The sequence below is a fragment of the Clinocottus analis genome, unplaced genomic scaffold (genome assembly GCF_023055335.1).
Source record: "Clinocottus analis isolate CAN_PGR_092001 unplaced genomic scaffold, fCliAna1.0.p SCAF_28, whole genome shotgun sequence".
Taxonomy (NCBI): domain Eukaryota; kingdom Metazoa; phylum Chordata; class Actinopteri; order Perciformes; family Cottidae; genus Clinocottus; species Clinocottus analis.
The window spans coordinates 707,774-730,407 of record NW_027176020.1 but is presented as its reverse complement, the minus strand read 5'-3'; the positions used below and the strand labels follow the sequence as shown (position 1 = coordinate 730,407).

The following is a 22,634-nucleotide window of genomic DNA, read 5'->3' as shown; positions in this document are numbered from 1 at the left end:
GAGCAGAAGGTTGTGTGTTTCAGACTCGAAGAAGAGGATTTAAAACTGGACGTCATGGCAGCGGCTGCAGGAACGGCTCCTCGCTGACTCTCCTCTGTCGGGAGAAGCACGACTCCAGCCAGCCCGTCTGCACCGGGACGGCCCGGCAGAACCGAACCGCCAGCCCCTGCAGCTCCTGGTCACGCAAACACACACACACACACACACACACACACACACACACACACACACACAAAGCACAGGTCAAGGGCTTGTTACTATAGCGTTTGACTTACAGTCTCTCAAGTAACAAAGCAGGTTAAATCAGTGTTTTTATGAATGGAGTCTGGTGTGAGAGCTTCATCCTTTTCTTGTTTTTGTTTAAATATGAGAAGTGGTAATCACTCTAAACGTCACTGCCTTCTCCTTAACTTCTTTCTGTGAAATTACAAACGGCGTTCAGCAAGAGGTGACGATGCGATCACAACTCTGACTTGTGATTGGACGCCGCTCTCGACCTCCGCCACGATGTGCGTGACCTCCGGACTCATGACGTCGTCCTCGTCTCCGTCGTATGTGCAGCGCCGTTAAGGACATGATCATGAAGATGAAAGTCTGACAGTAACGTCGGTGCTCACGTCGTCCGGTTGTGTAGTTTTGGGCCGACGGTTAAATAAAAAGTTCTTTGCGGCAGAACGTAAAGGATATGTGACGAGGTATCGGCCGAGCCGCTTCCTGTCCGACGCCGCCAGGTTGAAGAAGAACACGCGGACGCCGCTCATGAAGTCTGGGAGCAGCGCGGGGTCGCCGGGCGGAGGAGCCGAGGGCCCAGGGGGAGGAGCCGAGGGCCCAGGGGGAGGAGCCGAGGGCCCAGGGGCCCCGGAGTCAGCCTCGTCGTCAGTCGGCCCCGAGGAGGACGTTGGCACCAAAGGAGGAGGCGGGTTCTTTGCTGCTCTGTTGTGGTAATAACTGTCCGTCAAAGTTCAGGAAAATAAGCTTTCAGGTTGAAGCAGCAATACTCCCTGAGCTGCTCACACAGCCACACAGCTACATACATGTACATACATGTATCCTTAGACAGAGGTCACATACATACATTGTGGGGACCTCTGTCTAAGGATACGTTGTGGGGACCTCTGTCTAAGGATACGTTGTGGGGACCTCTGTCTAAGGATACGTTGTGGGGACCTCTGTCTAAGGATACGTTGTGGGGACCTCTGTCTAAGGATACGTTGTGGGGACCTCTGTCTAAGGATACATGAACGTGGGGATGCCTCTGGACGCCAGGTGCTTCCTGATGAGCCGCTCTGTGCCGTACCAGTTGAAGCCTCGAGTGGCGTGGCCGATGCGAGGAAGATGGACGCTCGCTTTGAGGAGGAGGAGGGCGCGATGACGACGACAACAACAACAAAAAGTTACAAAAAGTTATGCAACAATGAGAAGAGAACTAAGACACACATTTCAGCTCCAGGTGTTGAGCGGAAAAAACCCTGAAGGGAAACACAATTCTTGACTAGTGCGTCACCAATAAAACACACAGACACACACACACACACACACTGACACACCTGCAGATCTCGTCAGTCAAGTCTAACATCACCTTCCTCACGGCTGTTGCTGTTCTGAGTCTCGTTGCTTTCTCTCTTCCTGGTTCTATCTGGACCCTGGTCCTGGTTCTATTTCCTGGTCCCGGATCTACTTCTGGTGGTCACATGACATCTATTGTCCTTCTCTCCATCCTGACAGAGCATCCTCTACCTTTGCTTCTTTTGGCCGCGGCGCAGATCTTCTTCAGGCCGTCGTCCAGAGCGGTCAGAAGAATCCCGGACAGCTTGTTGTTTTTATCTCTCCGCTGCGCGACTATCAAGGCCAGCTGAGAGCGGGAGAACCAACAGAGACAGCTTCAGCAGTATTTTGTATTTAAGTCATAAGCCTGTAATTAACTGTGAAGCCAAAACACAGACAGGACAAAGATATTCATTAAATAAGGTTAAAAAATATATGAAAGGCCAAAATTTATTTCTATAAAGGGTTACGTTTTTTTTAATTAAATTTTATAGATTTTATGGTTAAATACATCACAAACAAGTCAACTTTTTGTTCTCTGCAGCAACAAAAGACAACTTTAGTTTTCTTAATCCAATACCTGAAAAATAAAAATGAAAGTTGCTGCTAATCATTGAAACATCTGAGAAAATGTTTCCATAAAATGTATTTTATAACGAATAGTTAAATGTTTGTGTCTATGCACTTTTTATTTTCATAAAAAACATTGTGTAAAAAAAAAATGTATGAAATTAATTTATATTTGTTGACTGACTTAAAATATTCACCTCTTTAAAAATAATAAATATAATATTTATAAGTAGTTTTGTTCTAGCAGTTTAAAAGCGTTACTTTTTATTTATATCTGACACTGCGCAAAAAAATTAAATCAACGTTGTCAATTTTGAGATTGTAAAAAATTTAGCATTGTCGTAAAAATACTTATATTTGTGTTGATTAAATATTCAGAATTCAAATTGTTAGGTGTTTAATTCACCTAACAATTTAAGTTAATTGAAAGATTATTTTATCTTTTAATTAAAGATTAAAGGTACTCGAGTCAGTGCTGTATTTATAATAATGTATTGTTCTCGGGTTGTACATTATTGACGATACAGCACTGCCTCTCGTACATTATTGCTTAAATAATAGTATCTAAGTATATACAACTAAAAATATAAAATTTTACAGCAGTTTTTTGACAGATTTTATTTTTGACAGCTAAACAGAACCTACTTGATCGCGGCCGGTTATTCTGGACTGTTTGTCATCGATGGGGAGGAGCAGTACATTGCCAACGTCCAAATCTGAAACGAAACGAATAAAAAGTTTAAATGAGTTGTTCGCCCAGCTGACCTGTGAGGACAAGGCGTTGCGTAATCGCAGTAAATCAATCGTACCTTTCATCTTGCCGGCTAGCTCGTACTCCTGTCGCGGTTCGTCTGATCTCACCTCCAGAGCCGAGAACAAGCCGCCCCGCCCCCACCGGCCCGAGTCGTCTGAGCACAAAGAACACTAAACATCTTGCAGTGTGCGCGCGCGCACACACACACACACACACACACACACACACACACACACACACACACACACACACACACAAACATACAGACACAACCTAGAACCTAAAAGCTACCTGGAAGCTCAGGCTGAAGCCTGTGAAACAGACTTTCTGGTAGATTTACTGATGACGACTTTCGCACAGAGGGTTACGGGCATGTGCAGAGTGAAATGCTGGTTGTTTTACTGTCTTTTTACATCTGCAGTCGTATTTAATCTTAAACAAGCCACAACGCTTGTTGTTGTTGCTGCTGGTCGTCTCTCCCCTCACTGCGGTGCAGCCGCTGCGCTGGAGGAAGGTCTTCCTGTCTGAACTTACACTAGAGCTTCATGTGTAGGGACGGCACTGAAGGCACAGGTAGAAAATGCACGGCCTGCCGCCGGTATTAATATGAACACCGAACTCATATTTAAGAACACACAGAACTTTTGTCTTATGTATCGTCAGTCTTCCCTTAATCAATAACCATTGAAACAGGTTGCTTCATCACCAACATCATTATCCAAAAACCATCTGACTCAAATTAGCAAATATTTATTGTAAAGCAACTTGTGAACATAAACCTCTGGGTAGTTTTCTAAAAGTGGTTTGTATTCTTGCTTAGTTTTAAAAAGTTAAGGAATTTGCAGTCTTTGTTTGGATGTTTTTATCCTTTTTTTAAGTTGCTGTGAAGAGCTCAGAGACACTACCCCTTTAGTCCACAGGGGGCGCCAGAATCAACACTAAACTAAAGTTCCTCAACTCTGTCAGATATTTAGATTTATTTATTTTATTTTACATAAACAACAACAACAAAATAAACAAATAAAACTATAAACGCTGCTGCCAGCGTCATCTCGGTCACGCGGCGCACGGCGGGTTTCATACCGACACAGTGGACGATGATGGCGTCTCCATGAGCGGTTTGGGGATGGGTCACATCCCCCAGGACGTAGCGCATGGCCGTGCCGTCTGTGGCGCACACGTCGATGTCATTTTTCTCCTTCTCCTCTTCTTCACTGTCCGCCAACGGCAGACAGCGTGACCTGTAGCCGCACGACTCCCACCACGCCATCCTGCTCGGGAGGAAACAGCGTGAGTGAAGTGTGTGACGTCAACGAGAGCGGAAACGGAAAACACATGAAGTGATTTGAGAAATCTTTTACTTCTTCTTGAGTTCCTGCTCCTTCTTGGCGTCCTCCTGGATTTTGACTATCTTGGCTGCAGCCTCCTCCTGTCTATGGTGTCTGAACTCCTGGTCGGCCTCCGTCATCGACTTCCTCTTCCTCGTTGGCGTCTCGAGGAACGACAAAAACGCCTGGGAACCAGAAGCAGTCTGCATGTGAGAACATAACAAGTGGGCGTCGTCGTTGTGACGTCTCTCTTTGGTTGGTGGACGTTTTGAAGCCTTTAGTTTGGAGAGTTTGACCTTTGTGCCTTTTTTTGCAACCGGTAAAAAGGGAAATGACCATATCGACTGAGGAGTGATGTAGAGACGCCGATACGTCTCTGGCGTCCACCTGTCAGCACCTTGTAGCCCCGCCCCTAGAGCGTCCCATGCTTTATAGTCTGTTTGACTCTAACAGACCATAATGTACTAAATGACATCCTGCTGTATAGAAGAAGACTAGAAACTAGAGATTGAGACATAAACTCATATTTACAATGTTTACTGAGGGAATACATCAAGAGAGAAGTTGTTGAGGGACTTTAGTGAACCTGAATTAACTCTTTAAAACACTTTAAAGTCTCTGAACAAGTGAAACCCAGCAGCAGGTGATGCAGCAGCAGAGCAGCAGCTCCTGAGCTCTGAGAGCTTAAATCAGTGTTTTAGTGAATGGAGTCTGGTGTGAGAGCAGAGAGAACAGCTTCAGTCCAGTCAGAGGTGAAGAGGTGGACATGTTCTACATGTAGCGTTCACTTAACCTGAAGAACATTCTGAGAACATCACTCTGCTCCTGTGCACAGTGAAGTGATGATATTGTGCCCGTGGTGTGTTTTGAAACAACATGTCAGAGTCTTACTCCTTCTTTCCTCCATGCAGCTCCTCCTGTTCCTTCTGCTCCTCCTGTGCTCAGATGTATGATGTTCAGGTCGTCGGGCGGCTGCTCCTCCAGCAGACGGTTGAAGGTCTTCTGGTCTTCAGTGCTCGGGTCTCGACTGTAGTCTCTCCCCTCAAAGTAGTACATGTGGTCTGCAGGAACCGCGATACTCATTATTGATTATTTATCATTCATATTAACAGATACAGATCAATGTGTGGTTCGATTATAGCAGCTGATCCACAAGGACACAGAATATTTAGGTCAAAAATTATTTCAACACAAAAAAAGTCAGTAAACCATCAAAAATCCATTTTTTCTTCATAAAAACACACAATCTATGTGATAATTCAATAAAATATTATTTTTATCGTCATTATTAGCGTTAATGAATTCTATTAATGAGCTGAGAGCGTGTTAGGAAGTTTAAGACAGGTAGCCACTTACACATCCAACCTCCAGCTAATAAGCTAAGCTAACTATAACAGCGCTGACACGTACCAGATAGATATTAGATATAAATGATGAGTTAACTTCCTAACGCGCTCTCAGCTCAGTATCAGACTTCATTAACACAAAGATGATGTGTTTTAATCAATATGAATATTGCATGTCCTTATCATTTGAATAGTGTGTTTTATGAAGAAATAAATCACTATAAAGTATCTTAACAAAAGGGCGAGACCCGGTCTGACCCGTGAGCTTCACCACCCGCTGCACACTGAAGCCTAGTTCAAGCTGCCAGGTGTGTGTGGCTGTGTGGCTTCAGGGGTTTTAGAGTCAGAGCTCATCAAAATTGAAGAGCAGATGCTAACTGCCGGAAATTACGTTCTGAGCGGACCAATCACAGCGCTTGCGGTTCGCGTCGACGCGACGCGTAGTTAGGATTTTGGGGAGGTGCACGTCAGGCTACGGCGTAGGGGTCCGCGTCGACCTGACGCGCAAGCATGAACAAGGCTTAACTTCTACTTCTACTCCTTCTTGGAGAAGGAACGTTAGTGAGATGGAGAAGTGAAAGTCAGAGCGACGCTCAGCCCGCGACTGAGCTGTGGAGTCAAAGCGTTAGAGATCTTAAAGATAACGCGTACTCTGCCTGTCAGGTTCAGGGACGCTCCCCTCAACATCTATCTCCTCTTCTTCCTCCTTCTCCTCTTCCGCCCAGCGGACGTCCTCTGCTGAACCGAGGATCTTCTCCAGCTTCATGTCCGTCACCGAGCTCTCCTCCGTCGCCAGAAGCTTATCGACCCCGAACTTCAGGATCTCGCTGAGCTGCAGACGGGAGACAAAATGAAGGCGACGTTGTGTGCGTGTGCGTGTGTGTGTGTGTGTGTGTGTGTTGTTGTGACGTGATCGTTGCACCTGAAGTCCGGCGGCGGCGCACTGAGCTTGGTGCAGCAGAGAGAAGCGTCCTTTTTCTATCACGGTGTTGCAGAGCTGCAGCTTGGAGGACGCTCGGGAATACATGATCTCCTCCACGGTGTCTCTGGCCAGCAGGCGAATGACCTTCACCGGCCTGAGAGGAGGAAGAGGAGGATGAGAGTCAGAATGCAGTGCAGGTGAGAAGGTCCTCACGGAAGTGCAGGTGAGACGCTTAAAGGGACAGTACACCTCAAAATAAAAACTTTTTTTTAACATTCTATTCTATAAATTGAAACTATACATAAGACTTTTGAATGTTTTTTTACATAGGATTTACATTTTTTCCCACATACTGTTAGGTTTTTTATTTTTATTTATTAACTTTTATAGCATTTTTTCTGATGTTTTTGTATCAAACTGTATTTTGGATTTTTGTTTTTTTTAAAAACATTTTATACTTTTTTTCGACACGCACTATACTCTGACTTCTTAGTTTCCTCTGACCTGTAGTGACACGTTTGGGCTAAAGTTGAACTCCAGAGGTAAAGAGGACAAGATCTCAGGAAACGGACATTTACAGGTAAAATGGCGTTACGACCTTTAAACAAACAGAACCTGTTTCAGCTGCTAAGACCTCCACGCTCACCTGCTCTGACCAATCCGGTGGCAGCGAGCAGCCGCCTGCAGGTCGTTTTGAGGGTTGAAGTCGCTGTCCATGAAGATGACGGTGTCAGCAGCTGTGAGGTTCAGGCCGACGCCGCCTGCAAAGACAACACGCAGGGTCTGAAAACTCACAACGCTTACACCTGTTATCAAAAAAAGAAGTACAGCTGTGATGCCCTAGTGGACACCAGGAGAATAACATGTATTATCTCTATACTACAGCAGCGATGCCCCTAGTGGACACCAGGAGAATATCATGTATTATTTCAGCCACCTGCTTTAGTGCTTAGAAGAAAGACGAAGATATCTTTGCTGCTGAAGTTCTTCACTGCGAGGTTTCTTTCTTCCCCTCGGACGGAACCGTCCAGACGCTCGTAGCTATAACCTGAAGAGAGGAGGAGAGCTAGTAACGTTAGCAGCACCGCTAACGGATGTGGATCAGCTACTATAATCAAAGGGATCTGTATTTGTTAATAATAAATCATCAATGATCAATAATGAGTATCAGGGTCAAAGAAAAACATTTTTTGTGCTGATCCGAAATGACCATAAAACTTCTGATGAAACATAATTTACCTCTGAACTGCATGTAATCCTGGATGATGTCCAGCATCCTCGTCATCTGAGAGAACAGCAGGACCCGATGGCCTCTTCCACACAGAGAGATCAATATCAATACACCGTCTACACGGCATCGATACATCGTCTACATGGTATCAATACACCGTCTACATGGTATCTCCCAGCAGCAGCGGCGCTCACTTTTTGTGGAGGTGAGCCAGCACATCGTCCAGCAGGCAGAGTTTCCCGCTGGCCTTCACCAGGTGCTCCCCTATCTTAAAGGGCTCCGGCTCCACGCCTACAGGGAGAAGACGAGGGTTCACCCACTCTGACCAACGACTTTACATGACTTTAAACAACTTTACATGACTTTAAACAACTTTAGATGACTTTAAACAACTTTACATGACTTTAAACAACACGTACAGGACTTTAAACAACTTTACATGACTTTAAACAACACGTACAGGACTTTAAACAACTTTACATGACTTTAAACAACACGTACAGGACTTTAAACAACTTTACATGACTTTAAACAACTTTACATGACTTTAAACAACTTTAGATGACTTTAAACAACTTTAGATGACTTTAAACAACTTTTACATGGACTTTTCCAGTCATGGAAATAACCATATTAAAACCATGACTTTTCCAGGTTTTCCATGACCGTAAGAACCATGTAATCACCAGTAGATCACCATGGGTCACCAGTGGATCACTAATGGATCACCAGTGAATTGCCAGTGGATCACTAATGGATCACCAGTAGATCACTAATGGCTCACCAGTGGATCTCTAGTAGATCACCAGTGGATCCGGCCTCACCATCGAACAGGTACGGGTGGGCGACACACTTCCGCAGGTTCATCAGGATGTTCAGCAGCTTGTTCTTGTTGCTCCGCTTCTTCCCAAAAGCCTCTGAAAACACAGACCAGCAGTTCACACTCAGACTCTCTTCCACCAGAGAGTTCACATATTCAAGCAGATTGTTCTTCTGTAAAATGCATCTGTGTGTCTTTATCTTAATAATACAATAATCACAACGGATGCACCAATACTATTTCTTACAAGGCTTCCTTCTTTCTCAGACCTATAACAGTTTCTTTCAAAGTCAGCTCTTAATTCCAGATCTGGCCTCTGAGGTCTCACCCGGGTCCTTCATCAGAAGGGCTTTGTAGTATTTCTTCTGCAGGGCCGACATGCCGTGGTACAGCAGCAGCTCCGTCTTCTTCGGCAGATCCACGGCAACTTCAGACTTCACCCGGCGAAGCAGGAAGGGATCCAGGATCTTCTGCAGCTCAGCAGCTGGAGGAGGACCAGAAGGACAGAGTGAAAACTAATATCTTACAACACTTCATCTTTCAAAACATTGCATCTAAAAGCCTTAGTTTGGAATTTCACAAGAACCAGACTCCATTCACTAAAACACTGAATTAAGCTCTCAGAGGTCAGGAGCTGCTGCTCTGCTGCTGCATCACCTGCTGGTGGGTTTGACCTGTTAAGAGACCGTAATATTGGTCTGTGCGATATACCGTCTGAACCGGTATACCGGTATACACCGCCATGCCGAGACATTTTTCACAAAATAGTTGTTGGCCACGCCTGCAACAAAGTTACTTAACTTTCAGGGTTTTCGAGTTTAGTCATGGTGCAAAATTACACAGCCAAACTGCATGCTGGGAAATGCAAATTTGCCGGGCGGCAAACAGCGGTTTTTGGCACAGTTAAACGAGGAACAATGGCGGAGGAGAAATCAAAACTGAAAGTTGACGGTCTCTGAATACTAATGTTGTTGAGTCACAACATGTAATTTTAAGATGTTTTCTGGCGATAAGTTAGTTGTTTAAGTTTCAAATCTGTGGTCGGTTTGTCAAGAATCAGCCGACTTAAAGAGTTACCGACGGTTTGAATCCCGCTCGCGGGAGCGATGAGCCGGGCAGCGGCGCGTCAGCGGCCTCTGCTGCCGGCTGAGAGACACCCGAACACGGCGGGATTCTCCAAATGATTCGCTGGCTCCGAGTTCTCCGTAGAGGTTATGAGGCTCTAACGATCTTTATTAGTTTATTATTTATTCACAGTAACGTTACGTCAGTTTGACGGAGAGAAAGGTTAAGATTCATAACTTAAGTTAAGTTTAGAGCCACGGGCCGTTTACTCAACACAATACTGTAATGTGTACTCTTCCTGTTGTCTGTGTGCGCTATAACCAGCATGCAATTCGACTTTGTAATTTCATAAATGTACAATTATTAGTGTTACAAACGGTTTGTGTCACAAAGTGTTGTGGTGTTTAACAATGTTAAAGAGTGTTAGTTGTGGGTTATAAATTGTTGTCATAAAGTTAAATACACACCTAAAGTTTGAACCATGACTGTAGTTTGAACCCTGACACATAAGTATCCCGCTGCGCCTTCAACTGTAACTGCGCAATGTTAACGTGACCTTCACATATTACAGCCTATCACGGCAAGTTGACCACACATTCGTGTAGTTAGCTGATGGTGAAAAAAATATCGAGAAACCGTCAATTTATTACAAAATACCGTGATATGGACATTGGGCCAAACCGCCCAGCCCTACTTTAAAGTGTTTCAAATAGTTAATTCAGGTTAATTAAAGTCAAACCGAGCAGCAGGTGATGCAGCAGCAGAGCAGCAGGTGATGCAGCAGCAGAGCAGCAGCTCCTGAGCTCTGAGAGCTTAAATCAGTGTTTTAGTGAATGGAGTCTGGTGTGAGAGCAGAGAGAACAGCTTCAGTCCAGTCAGAAAGGTGTGTCTGAGGAGTCTAGAATACGTCCACACAGAACATCCCGCTGCCGCTTCAGCTGCAGTGAAACTCAGAACATGGGTACTGTCCCTTTTAAGAGGAGCCTCATCTGGTTCCTCTGTCCTTCGTACCGAGAGTGGGTTGACTCTGAACGTCGCCGTACAAGCCGGTGAAGGCGTCGGCCTCCTCGGCCGAGAAGACGTCAGGCTGGATGAAGCTCAGCAGGGAGTACAGCTCCTGCAGGTTGTTCTGGATGGGGGTCCCTGTCAGCAGGACCCTGAAGCCCACAGAGAGCTACACCAGAGAGGTGGGGGAGTTAAAGCTAAAGAAACTCACACACACACACACACGTCAGCTCCATCCAGGTAAGGCTCGTACCTGAATCAGAGCCTTGTGCAACAAGGAGTTCTGGTTCTTCAGCCTGTGAGCTTCGTCCACTATGAGAATCTCCCAACTCCACCTGAGGACACGCCTCCAGTGTTTAATACACAAACCTACTACACACAGGACACACACACACACTCTGACCAACAGATTCCCATGACTTCAAACCAAATTTTCATGACTTTTAACCAAATGTTCATGAGCAAACATGTAGTGAAGTGAAGTGTGTGAACAGTAAAAAGTGATAAAATGTAGTATTTATACTTTATAGGATTTAAATGATTGTTTTCTTCCAATGACTTTTCCAGACCTGGAAATATCCATTTTAAAATTCCATGACTTTTCCAGGTTTCCCATGGCCGTATTTATGCATCTATTTATTGTAAACAAAACTATTTATGCAACAAAAACACACAAAAACACCTTAAATGTGTAATTCAGAACTCACCGTTTCAAGAATGAAACGTCTTTGAGACACAGCTGCAGAGGAGAGATGAGTTTAGTTTGTGTTCACAGACAGGAGAGCGTTTCCTCCGTGAGGTGCGGCACAGACCTCGTACGTGGTGAGCAGCACATTAAAGTCCAGCGTGAGCGCCTCCCTCTGCAGCTCGGCCCGCCGCTCTTTGTCTCCGTTGTAGTGCAACACCGACAGAGCCGGAGAGAAGCTGCAGCGAGAGGAACAAGCCGTGAGCCGTCTGGATCATTTCACGCTGTGAAACGTCTCCACACAGGAAGTCAGAGCGCACCTCTGCAGCTCCCGCCTCCAGTTCTCTATGACGGACAGCGGGCTCAGAACCAGGAACGGACCTCTGACCCCCAGAGACCCCGATATGAAGACCAGCATGGAGATAGTCTGAGACACAACACCATTACCATAATATCATATTATTACTATAACATAACATCAGTTATATTACTATAATGTAACATCAGTTATATCCCTATAACATAATTAGTTACATTACAATAAGACAACATCATGTTAAATGTATATTTAGTTAATTAAAACAACATTTCAAGTAATTTCTTTTCATTATTTATATTACAGAAAGTCTTATTTTTTAAAGCTTCCGTTTCCACAATTAATCCATTAATGAATATTACCCAGAAGCCAGTGCAACGTGACACTAGATACAGTGCACTAGTACCTGTACAGTAACACTACAGTGTGGTATTAGAACACAGTATTACAGTGCACTAGTACCTGTACAGTGACACTACAGTGTGGTATTAGAACACAGTATTACAGTGCACTAGTACCTGTACAGTGACACTACATTGTGGAATTAGAACACAGTATGACAGTGTACTGGTACCTAGTATTACAGTGTACTGGTACCTGTACAGTGAGTACAGGACAGTCTTACCTGACAGGTCTTCCCTAAACCCATCTCGTCTCCCAGAATGCACCCCTGCTGGTTCTGCTGACACTGGGTGAGCCACCGGATCCCGTCCAGCTGGTACGGCCTCAGCTCGATGCCTGAGGGAAGGAGCGAGGGGACGAGGAGACACAGCGGAAGGTCAAGAAGACGATGTAAACCGGGAGTTTGACAGCACAACAGGACAGTTAAACTAAACTAAACTTAATCTAAACAGAAGTAAAGACTTCCCTGAAGCACCTGTTAATCCGCATGTCACCAGGTCCGTCTGAGTCAAACACGTCTTCTGCTTCTCCGTGACGCAGTTCTTTATTCTCAACAGAAAGTCCGCCATGTTTCCGGGACGTTAGTCCGCGGTTCTGTTGCTGTCGTTGGGACGTCCCGCTGCACTTCCTGGTCGGGTCACGTGGGGCTGTGGGGAACAGGGCGCGCGCGCTTGTTTAAACGCCCAGTGAAAACGGAAGTTGGAGAGGTGAAAGTCCCGCCTCCTCCGGTTAAGCGTTCGTTTTAAAGTTTATTAAATAGTAAAAGCTTTTAACTTCTCAAGTTTTATATTTTAATAGGAACATCATTCAGTTATATTTATTCATTTTAAAAATATTACATCTTTAATTTAAATTATTAAATTAAAACATTTAAAGTAATTTTTACATTTTTCATTTACTCAGATTTATAATAAAGTAAAATCACACTTTTTTTGAAGTTTTGTATTTAAGACTGAGGTTTAATTTAGTGTTTTGTTCTTTTAGAAATTTAGAAAACTTTATCATGTCACCAATGTTCATCTCTCTCTTCCATCTTTTAATTTCCACCATATTTATCTGATCAGGTGAATGTTTTCATCGACTCCTGATCACTGATCAATGATCAATGATGGTTGGCTCATTGTTCAAGTCGCCATCTAGTGTTCAAACTCTGAATGGCAACGTACAAACAGGGCAACTTATAAACATGTCCTTTTGGCCAAAGGAGGCTCCTCTCAGTGATGGAATAGTTAGACTGTGTTTTTATTTACAAAATATTAATACATTCATTACAAATATTTACACATATTACAAACCAAGCCCCCCCCCCCCCTCCCGCTCATTAAAACTGGCACAGGTAATCAATATAGCAAACAATCAATCAGCTCAATGAATGAAGCAGAAGAGATAAAACAGGGAGTCTCAGACTCTCTGAAGAGGAAGAGGAGGAAGAGGAGACTGATGCAAACGTCCTCTTCCTGAAAACAAAACTCTTCATCCTCACACGGCCGGGCTTCAGACGCACATGGACACCAGCTTCAGGATGGCGTCTCTGGAGAGGAGTTCACATGGAATCAGACCGACGGCGTTTACAATCTGAACATTGACGTTAAACTCAAGATTCAAGACATTTGAGCGTCTCATGCCGTTAACAGACGAGGTCCTCCTTCCACACAGAATACACAAACTGAAGGCTGAAGGCAAACATTCGAATTAAGAATGAAGAAGAACAAACCTTATGAACGGGATGTACGAGAGACTGTACCTGCAAACAACAACAACACATGTTCATGTCACAGATCAACAATCAGCTCGGACATTGAGCTCTACGAGGAGGAAGCGGCTCACCAGGCGAACGACAAGACCTGCAGGATGACGAACAGTAAGGCCAGGCCGAAGTTCTTCCACTGCAGGAGAAACAGACTTTTATCAGCTCTGACGCTGCGCAGTTTGATTCAGCAAAGGCAGGACGGCGGTGATGACGGCCGCAGCATCGTTCACGTTGCGTTAGCATAATTTGTACCGCGTCATTCATGCCAGTAGCGTCCTTCGCACCGCGTTGGTAGCGCCCTTTGCGCGGCTTTAGTAGCGTAGTTTGCGCTGCGTCAGTCGCGTCATTAGATTTATTCGCATCATTTGTGTTATTTGCCAACTGGCGGAAATTAGCTACATTGACTTAGCATATAATCTCACGCGTCAAATTCTCAACGCTCTTGCTGTGAACGCAACATTAGCTTCTTCATCCACCAGGTCGCGGCTCACTCACCCAGAAGACGGCGCACAGCGTCAACACGAGGCACGTCTGAGGGACAGAATGCAACCGTGGTTATGGTCATATTTCAATAATTAATAATGAATAACCCCGTTAAGGGTTAGCTGCGAGACGGAGGCGGAGCTTACGATCATCAGCGTGGTGGCCAGCGCTCGTGTCTTGTCACACATCCTCTTCACCTGCCTCATCGGGCCCATCAGAAACATGGTGCTGTTGGACAGAAACACGTGTGAACGTACTTTAACATGTGTGTTATGTTGATGCTCCAGCGACTAGACTTTATGAAAGGGACAGCGTGGACGACGCCAGAGTTCTAGTCGCTTAAGGAAGCAAAATAAGTCTGAAAAATACATCAATTCTTCTGCCGATTATACTCATGTTGGTATTGTTATATTTATTTAATATATGGAGGTGAAACGCTGCCCCCTATCTGTTCAAGCACGTGGAGCGATATTACACGTTGCGCCTTTAAAATAAAACCATCACAAGCTGCTTTCTGACTGGTTGTGGCTCACCTGCACACCGTACACAGGTTCCCAAACGTGTAAAAAACAATGAAGAGTGTGATCCCGATCCTGGGGAGGAAGAGCAGACACACTCCCTGCAAACACACACACGCACACGCACGTTTATGGGCATGGAAAGGCGTGGAAATTTAGTTTAAAATAATAGAAATCTGGTTAAATGTCATAGAAATCTGGTTAAAAGTGATGGAAATCTTGTTAAAAGTCATAGAAATTTGGTTAAGTCATAGAAATCTGGTTAAAAAAAATCATAGAAATTTGGTTAAGTCATAGAAATCAGGTTAAAAGTCATAGAAATCTGGTTAAGTCATAAAAAACTGGTTAAAAGTGATGGGAGTCCACTGGTCAGAATGTGTATGAACCCTGGTTTTTGTAGTCTTAAATGAAAATAGAAAACAATGTCATGAATGAACACATTTGCAGGTTGTTTGTGCCTCTCGAGCTGCAGCTTCCTGTTCAGCTCTGAGTCTCCAGCATTCCTCAGAGCCAGAAGAACCAGTCCGGCTGCGTGTCAGGAGCCGAACATCTGATTATTATGATTATTAACCACATTAATAAGGAGAACACAGCTCACCAGCACCGCGCACACGCCCCCCACCACGAAGCAGGCCACGAACCCCTTCATGCGCGTGCCCCAGCCCAGCGTGGAGGCTTCGTTCACGGTCTGTTGGGAAGTTTAGGTTCAGTCGGCTTCCTTTGGCTCGGTTTGAGGAAGAGGAGGAGGAGGAAGGTGGTTCTTTACCTGAGCAATGGTTCTGTTCTCTGTGCGCGCCTCCTCGCCGCTCAGCACCGACTTTAACTTGTCCATGAGGACAGAGGACAGAGGATAGGAGACAGGAGACAGCGGACAGGAGACAGGAGACAGGTGTGTGTTTCCCGCAGCGCGAGGGAAAAGTTGCCGGTTCCTCTCTCAGACCTCAGCGGATGGACAACGACGTGTCACGTGACTCGCTGCCGCTGGAGGAAACCAACCTGCTGGCCAGGTGAGTGACGTCTCACTCTGATCTTTTTCATTTGTTATGTTTATCTTAAATTAATTTACATGGAAAACTACAAAATGAATCATTTATTACAATGTAGTGTATTTTATGTATTATTTTTGGTTCCTTTTTTAAATAATATTCATAAAATAAAAATGTTTTGATATGTTTATACATACAACTATTACATAAAACATGTTTTAATAATATTTAAATATATTAAATATATGATATATATAATATATACTCTGTGTGTATATGTATATGTATGTATATATATATATATATATATATATATATATATATATATATATATATATATAAATAAGAAATATATTCAAAAAGTATTTTATCAAATATTTTAGAAAAGGAGACAAAAAAGAAATTATATATATGTATATATATATATATATATATGTATATATATGTATATATATATATATATGTATATATATATATATATATATATATATATATATATATATGTATATATATATAACATATTAATTATTTCTCAACATGTTGACTAAAGTCTTGAAATAAAAAATAAAACAATCTTCCTCATTTAGCCTTATTCCTGACATTTTTCCCTCATAATTTAATCAATTAATTGAGAAAACAATTGTTCGATGGATCGATAATAGCGACCATAGTCGTTGGTTGCAGCACTAATTAAATATTAAATACAGATGTTTCAGGTTCAGCATAACAACAAACTGTTTGAAGCAAAGGATCATTAAACCTGACGGACATGACGGGTCACATGTTTAAGGACGGAGTGGATCATCTTCTGCAGTACAGACGATCTCTGATGCGTTTATGCGACAGAAAGTGATTTTACTGATAAAGAACATTTTAAGTGACACATTGTGGTTATAGCGTCTCACAAAACAACTTTTAAATGAAAAGAAAGTGTTATTATAAACACTGAAGATATTAAGCCATGCTGAATAAATACAGTACAAAAAAGACTTATGTATAAATAACAGTATCAACAATCACAATATAATCTGTAATAATAGTTTAAAATAGCAAAATCTAAACATTTGAACAGTTTAATACAATTTGTATTTTTGGCAATTTGGATGTTTTACATGTGTGACTCAAAAGTTTGAAACACAAAAACACACTTAACATATTTAAAATTACCACGAGGAACTTTATGTTAGTGTTGTTTCTGGCGCCCCCTGTGGACTAAAGTGGTAGTGTCTCTCAGCGCCAGGATCCCTTTAGAAAACCTCTCATTTTACCGCAGCGGGGTCTGACAGACTCCTCTAAGTCCTGGTTCTGGTTCTCCAGGACCAACTTGAGGCCTACAGAGGACCAGGACGAGAGAGACGGGTTCAGGACCAGCGAGAAGTTCCCCACAGTCACTTTAAAGTCACGTAAAATCCGATGCACTGGATGACTGTGTCCACCAGGGGGCGACGTGACTGAACACAACATGACAACACGAGTCAAAAGAAAAGCATGCGATCCGTCCAAACTAAAAGTTGTTGTTCACTTGTACTGTGTGTGCAAAATAAATGATAAAAACAATGACATGATATGAAAAGTATGAGGCCACAGTAGAATAAATAGCAACGAGCGTGAGGCTAAAGGGTTTACACTCCTGCTCCATTAAGGCAGAGGTAGCCATATAATTCTCAAGCGAAGCATCCAGAAGACATTTCCTCGTCCCTTTGAGTCCTCTGGAACCGCAAACATCCCTGATTGTAATTGTGATATACATATATATATATATATATATATATATATATATATATATATATATATATATGTATATATATATATATATGTATATATGTATATATATATATATATGTATATATATATATATATATATATATATGTAAATATAAGTATATATATGTATGTATATTCATATTCATGAGTCCCAATGTTCTTCATAAAATCTCATCCTCTGACTCTGGGTCCCGGTCTCTGGGCTTCAGAAGGCCCATTTCCATCGGAGGAGTCTTCCTCAGTCTGGAGCGAACCACCCTGCAGAGACACAAGCAGAGCTCTGATCCTCCAATAACAACGTCTGCAAAATGAAAACCAACAAAGATGAACCACTTGGGAAGTGAAAAGGTTCCTAATAGAACGAGAGAGTTCTGATCAAACCTTCACACCATAGAGTTGTTCTCTGGAGAACCTTGAGGTGGAACCTGTCCCCGGTGATTCATTCATTCACTCTACCTGGTACCACCTTCATACCTTCCTATCATGAGAGGAAGGTATGAAGGTGGTACCAGGTAGAGTTCTTGATTTGTGAACGATTCATTCGTTCACAAATCAGGACCTTTGACCTTCTGGCCATCAAGCACAGGGTTCTGTATCTGTAGATGAATCACATCGGACCCGACCATGAACACACTAAACGTGGCAGAAGGTGAAGCGGCGGCGGCGTGGAGCGGCTCTCACCAGCTGACGGTGCAGTAGACGGCGCTCACCACGAGCATGGCCACGGCGAGGTGCCAGGAGAAGCACATGGTGACGAACATCATGTTGTCGTGGTCGTCCAGGTCCCAGCCGGGGCCCCGAGGCGGGTACAGCACGAAGCCGATCTGCCACAGACGGGTCAGACACTGTGACCAGCGGACCCCATGACCTTCACTACATTTCCATGACTTTCAACCAGATTATCAAGTCTTTAAACCAGATGTTCATAATCCAGCTTGGAGTGAAATGTGTGTGTGAACAGTTCAAAGTGATAAATGTAGTATTTCAACTAACGAGGATTCAAAGCAGACAGTAAAGCTTAAAGGACCCAAACGATGAGCTCTGCTACCTGCCAGAACCAGCTGCCCTGCAGGACCGTGAGCGTGCAGCGCAGCAGCTCCAGGACGGCGTTCCCTCGGTGGAAGACCTCCAGGAACGCCACCAGGGCGGCGCCGAACACCGCGAAGAGGAGCAGGTGGTGCACGTGGACGTCCAGCGCGCTGCGGCCGTGGAGGTGGTAGAAGAACAGGAACCCTGCAGGAGAACCAAGGAACCGCGTTCTGTTACCGCAGGCGGGTCAGTCTCGTGTTCTCACCAGAACCGGGTCCTCGCGTGCAGCCCGGTCCTTCAGCCAGAGGCCCGGTGGACCGGCCCGGCTGCAGAGGTTCCTGTGAAAACCTGGAGTACGTTCCTCTCACCCTCGTTGAAGAACGCGACGGCCAGCATCAGCCGGTCCAGAGCCAGCGGCGCCGCCTCCAGCGTGTGGACCAGCAGCGCGGCGGCGGCGGCCAGCCCGAAGAACAGGTACATGGTGGCGTGCTGCCAGTTCATCAGCTGCTGCCAGTGCTGCCCCTCAGGGTCCAACAGACGCAGCCGCGGCCCGCCGGCCGCAAACTGCTCCGCCAGCATCCCTGCAGGCCGGACGACAGACACTGAAACCTCACCATGACCGAGACCAGCGCCGCTGAGACTGGATCAGACACAAAGTCATTCCTCAGTTTCATAACCGTGAAACACGTTTCTTCAGACCGGACATGCCTCGTAACCTTCATAACACGCCAACACGTCGCTGCATTGTGTCTGTTGTGTCTATTTGTGTGCGGGACGTCGTGACGGCACAAAACAAGACTTCCTCCAGGAATCCTTTTGGACTGCACGTTCATAGTTATGATCACAATATCTTTTAAAAGGGATTTTTTTTGCAGATATACATTTTTTCTCAAGACTTTGCTGAACAAATACAAACAATAAACACAAGTATTGGAATTAATTTGAGGTTCCTACAACGACTCAAACAGGAAAGGAGGTGTGTGGTTTTAAAGAGACGCTCAGCGACATTAACTCACTGATGGAGGTGAATGAGTGAAATATTGAACTCCTAGACACCATGACCTCACCACTTCATCTCACATGAGGATTTATTGTGTTACAAGTTTATGAGATGTTGTTTGAATATGCAAATGAGGCGTGATGTAAGAATGATCTACAGACGCAGTGAGCCCCGTTGAGAGACCAGCGTTCACTTCACACTTCACTCAGACGCTCAGACGCTCACGTACAGAGACGAGTTATGACTCATATTGATTATTGATATTGTTAGAAAGTTTGTTCTCTCTGCTCACACGTTGACTCAACAAGTGAAGAGAAAGAAGTGGAATAAATGCTTCTGCTGCTCCACAGTGTAATTACAGAGTGAATTCTGGAAACGCCCGCTTGAGTCACGACGTGCTCGTTAAAGTTCACACGCTTCAACTGCTTTCGTGTCGCTCTGCCTTCGCCGTTAAACAGCCTTTATAAAGCGTCTCAGTGCGCCGCTCACCCACGAGGGAGAAGGCGAGGGCGGCGCCGCCCTCCGTGACCTCCAGGCGGCGCTGCGAGGCTCTGCTGGCCGGCCGGGCCGAGCCGGCGCTCTTGCTGCGGCGGGACGAACGCCACAGAGACGACTTCCCCGCCCACCACACGCCCGCCAGCAGGAAGAAGCTGCCGGGCAGCGCGTGGCCCTTGAAGCTTCCCATCATGCACCTGGGTGAGAGGGGACAGGTGCATCAGCAGTGAGAGTCACCGACATCATCATGCTAATAATCTCCTTTCTGGCTAACAACAGACTTCTTTCTCCTCTACGACTCACACAGGACCTTTATTTAACAGCGTCAGCATAGACCACGTGCACACACACGTGCACGAGCTTTACACACGTGCACGAGCTTTACACACGTGCACGAGCTTTACACACGAGAAGAAAAGTGACGACGATTTAGTTGAAGAGCTCTCAGACATCAGTAGAGTGTGTGTGTGTGTGTGTGTGTGTGTGTGATTACTAAATTGACTTGATTATGTTATATTTAGATACATAATATATTATATTATATATATGCAATATATTATGTATTATATATATATATATATATATATATATATATATATATATATATATATATATATATATATATATATATATATATATATAATAGAACTAACACACAACATGAGCTCTTCAGCTTTCCTCTTTCTTCTCTGTAAAAGAGAAATGATGAAAGGCGAAGCGGCTCGCTTCCTTTCATCCTCTGAGGGTCACATGATAAACATGAATAAAGATGAAGAGGATTCATTCACCGCTCGAACCGTCCTGCACAATCGTGAACACAACAACAACAACAACAACAACAACAACAACAACAACAATCGTTTGTGACGCAGCAACCTCAGTGCAGCTGCTCCGGGTCACATGACCAGAGGAGAGGTCACATGACCTCTCCTCTGGTCATGTGACCTCTCCTCTGGTCACGTGACCTCTCCTCTGGTCACGTGACCTCTCCTCTGGTCATGTGACCTCTCCTCTGGTCACGTGACCTCTCCTCTGGTCATGTGACCTCACCTCTGATCACGTGACCTCTCCTCTGATCACGTGACCTCTCCTCTGGTCATGTGACCTCTCCAGGAGGGAAACACTTCAGTCGTCGCCATGGCGATCGCTCTCTCATGTCACCGCGGCAAAGCGGGAAGACTCTTCAGCGTTTGTCGGATTAATCAACGACAACGTCCGCGCGGCCTGGTGTCCTGATTCAGCTGCTCTGAGAACGCCACTTCAACCAAAACACTTTTACTCCCAAGCTCAAGAGGCTTTACTGCAGGAAAAGAAGTGACACACAACGTGGAAGTACAAGTACTGCAGAACCTTCCTCTAGTAGAAGTACACATGTGTAGTGAAGTAAAGTATTCACATAGAGGAACACTTCATCCTCTAGTTTATCACTAACATTCATCAACATGAAGGACCACTTCATCCTTTAGTTTATCACTAACATTCATCAACATGAAGGACCACTTCATCCTTTAGTTTATCACTAACATTCATCAACACATGAAGGACCACTTCATCCTCTAGTTTATCACTAACATTCATCAACACATGAAGGACCACTTCATCCTCTAGTTTATCACTAACATTCATTAATATAAAGGACCACTTCATCCTTTAGTTTATCACTAACATTCATCAACATGAAGGACCACTTCATCCTCTAGTTTATCACTAACATTCATTAACACGAAGGACCACTTCATCCTTTAGTTTATCACTAACATTCATCAACATGAAGGACCACTTCATCCTCTAGTTTATCACTAACATTCATCAACATGAAGGACCACTTCATCCTCTAGTTTATCACTAACATTCATCAACATGAAGGACCACTTCATCCTCTAGTTTATCACTAACATTCATCAACATGAAGGACCACTTCATCCTCTAGTTTATCACTAACATTCATCAACATGAAGGACCACTTCATCCTCCAGTTTATCACTAACATTCATCAACATGAAGGACCACTTCATCCTCTAGTTTATCACTAACATTCATCAACATGAAGGACCACTTCATCCTTTAGTTTATCACTAACATTCATGATGTAGTACATTACAGAGTACAATAAGTACCTCTGAGCTGCAGTACAAGTATAGTTTATGTTCTTGTGTTTTTAATAATACATAATATTTGATGTTATAATATAATGTACTCTTTGTATGTGAAAACCTTTTTGTCAATAAAGTTTAAAGTTTTGTGTCCAACATAAAAAACTTCTATCAGCTTTTTTCATGAAGTGAAAACTCAACATTACAGTGATTACAGCTGGATGTGAGTACTTTATGTATATGTACATGTGTATTAATATATAACTACTGAACACAGAAGTACAGAAGTAGTAGAAAGGAAAGGAAGGAAGGAAAGGAAAGAAAGGAAATTAAAGAGGGGGGCGGGGGGTCTTACCGAAGTATGTTTGTCTCTGGAGATGAAAAACTGCAGTAGTAGTAGTACTAGTAGTAGTACTAGTAGTATAATCAGACAGACAGGTCCCGCATCTCCTCGGGTTCTTTCCCTTCACAGCTTTTTATTTTTTATCTGTTATCTAAATTCTTCTCCGTCTCCAGCCGCTCGGCCG

General features: G+C 44.0%; 3 protein-coding genes across 7 annotated transcripts; all 3 read right to left on the bottom strand.

The window, feature by feature from the left end:
• Window positions 1–37: 37 nt before the first annotated feature.
• On the bottom strand, window positions 38–12,625 carry chd1l (chromodomain helicase DNA binding protein 1-like). 5 transcript variants are annotated; one of them, XM_068592971.1, is made up of 24 exons: window positions 12,465–12,625; window positions 12,213–12,325; window positions 11,592–11,698; window positions 11,399–11,510; window positions 11,294–11,325; window positions 10,840–10,921; window positions 10,593–10,755; window positions 8,845–9,000; window positions 8,521–8,613; window positions 7,891–7,987; window positions 7,705–7,778; window positions 7,403–7,513; window positions 7,112–7,226; window positions 6,466–6,619; window positions 6,195–6,375; window positions 5,089–5,258; window positions 4,231–4,382; window positions 3,953–4,140; window positions 2,925–3,023; window positions 2,761–2,831; window positions 1,738–1,852; window positions 1,238–1,346; window positions 474–948; window positions 38–175 (listed from the first exon to the last, which is right to left on the bottom strand). In XM_068592971.1, exons 1-23 carry the CDS (start codon window positions 12,556–12,558, stop codon window positions 579–581), a joined length of 2,958 nt encoding a protein of 985 aa, XP_068449072.1. In that variant the 5' UTR covers window positions 12,559–12,625; the 3' UTR covers window positions 38–175; window positions 474–578. The 5 variants fall into 5 exon arrangements, with proteins under 5 accessions (XP_068449072.1, XP_068449073.1, XP_068449074.1 ...); XM_068592972.1 differs by lacking the exon at window positions 38–175 and having other exon boundaries at window positions 807–1,086; window positions 1,222–1,346; XM_068592973.1 differs by lacking the exon at window positions 38–175 and having other exon boundaries at window positions 918–948; window positions 1,548–1,852.
• A 697-nt stretch (window positions 12,626–13,322) lies between these two features.
• sft2d2a (SFT2 domain containing 2a) lies at window positions 13,323–15,593 on the bottom strand. The gene is made up of 8 exons (XM_068593081.1): window positions 15,507–15,593; window positions 15,339–15,428; window positions 14,756–14,841; window positions 14,369–14,450; window positions 14,235–14,270; window positions 13,817–13,875; window positions 13,704–13,733; window positions 13,323–13,520 (listed from the first exon to the last, which is right to left on the bottom strand). The coding sequence occupies exons 1-8, from the start codon at window positions 15,570–15,572 to the stop codon at window positions 13,484–13,486; spliced, it is 486 nt and encodes a 161-aa protein (XP_068449182.1). The 5' UTR covers window positions 15,573–15,593; the 3' UTR covers window positions 13,323–13,483.
• A 2,027-nt stretch (window positions 15,594–17,620) lies between these two features.
• On the bottom strand, window positions 17,621–22,632 carry tmem45a (transmembrane protein 45a). Its single transcript, XM_068593052.1, has 6 exons — window positions 22,463–22,632; window positions 20,009–20,211; window positions 18,888–19,100; window positions 18,539–18,723; window positions 18,172–18,314; window positions 17,621–17,748 (listed from the first exon to the last, which is right to left on the bottom strand). The coding sequence occupies exons 2-6, from the start codon at window positions 20,205–20,207 to the stop codon at window positions 17,652–17,654; spliced, it is 837 nt and encodes a 278-aa protein (XP_068449153.1). The 5' UTR covers window positions 20,208–20,211; window positions 22,463–22,632; the 3' UTR covers window positions 17,621–17,651.
• Between the last annotated feature and the right edge of the window lie 2 nt (window positions 22,633–22,634).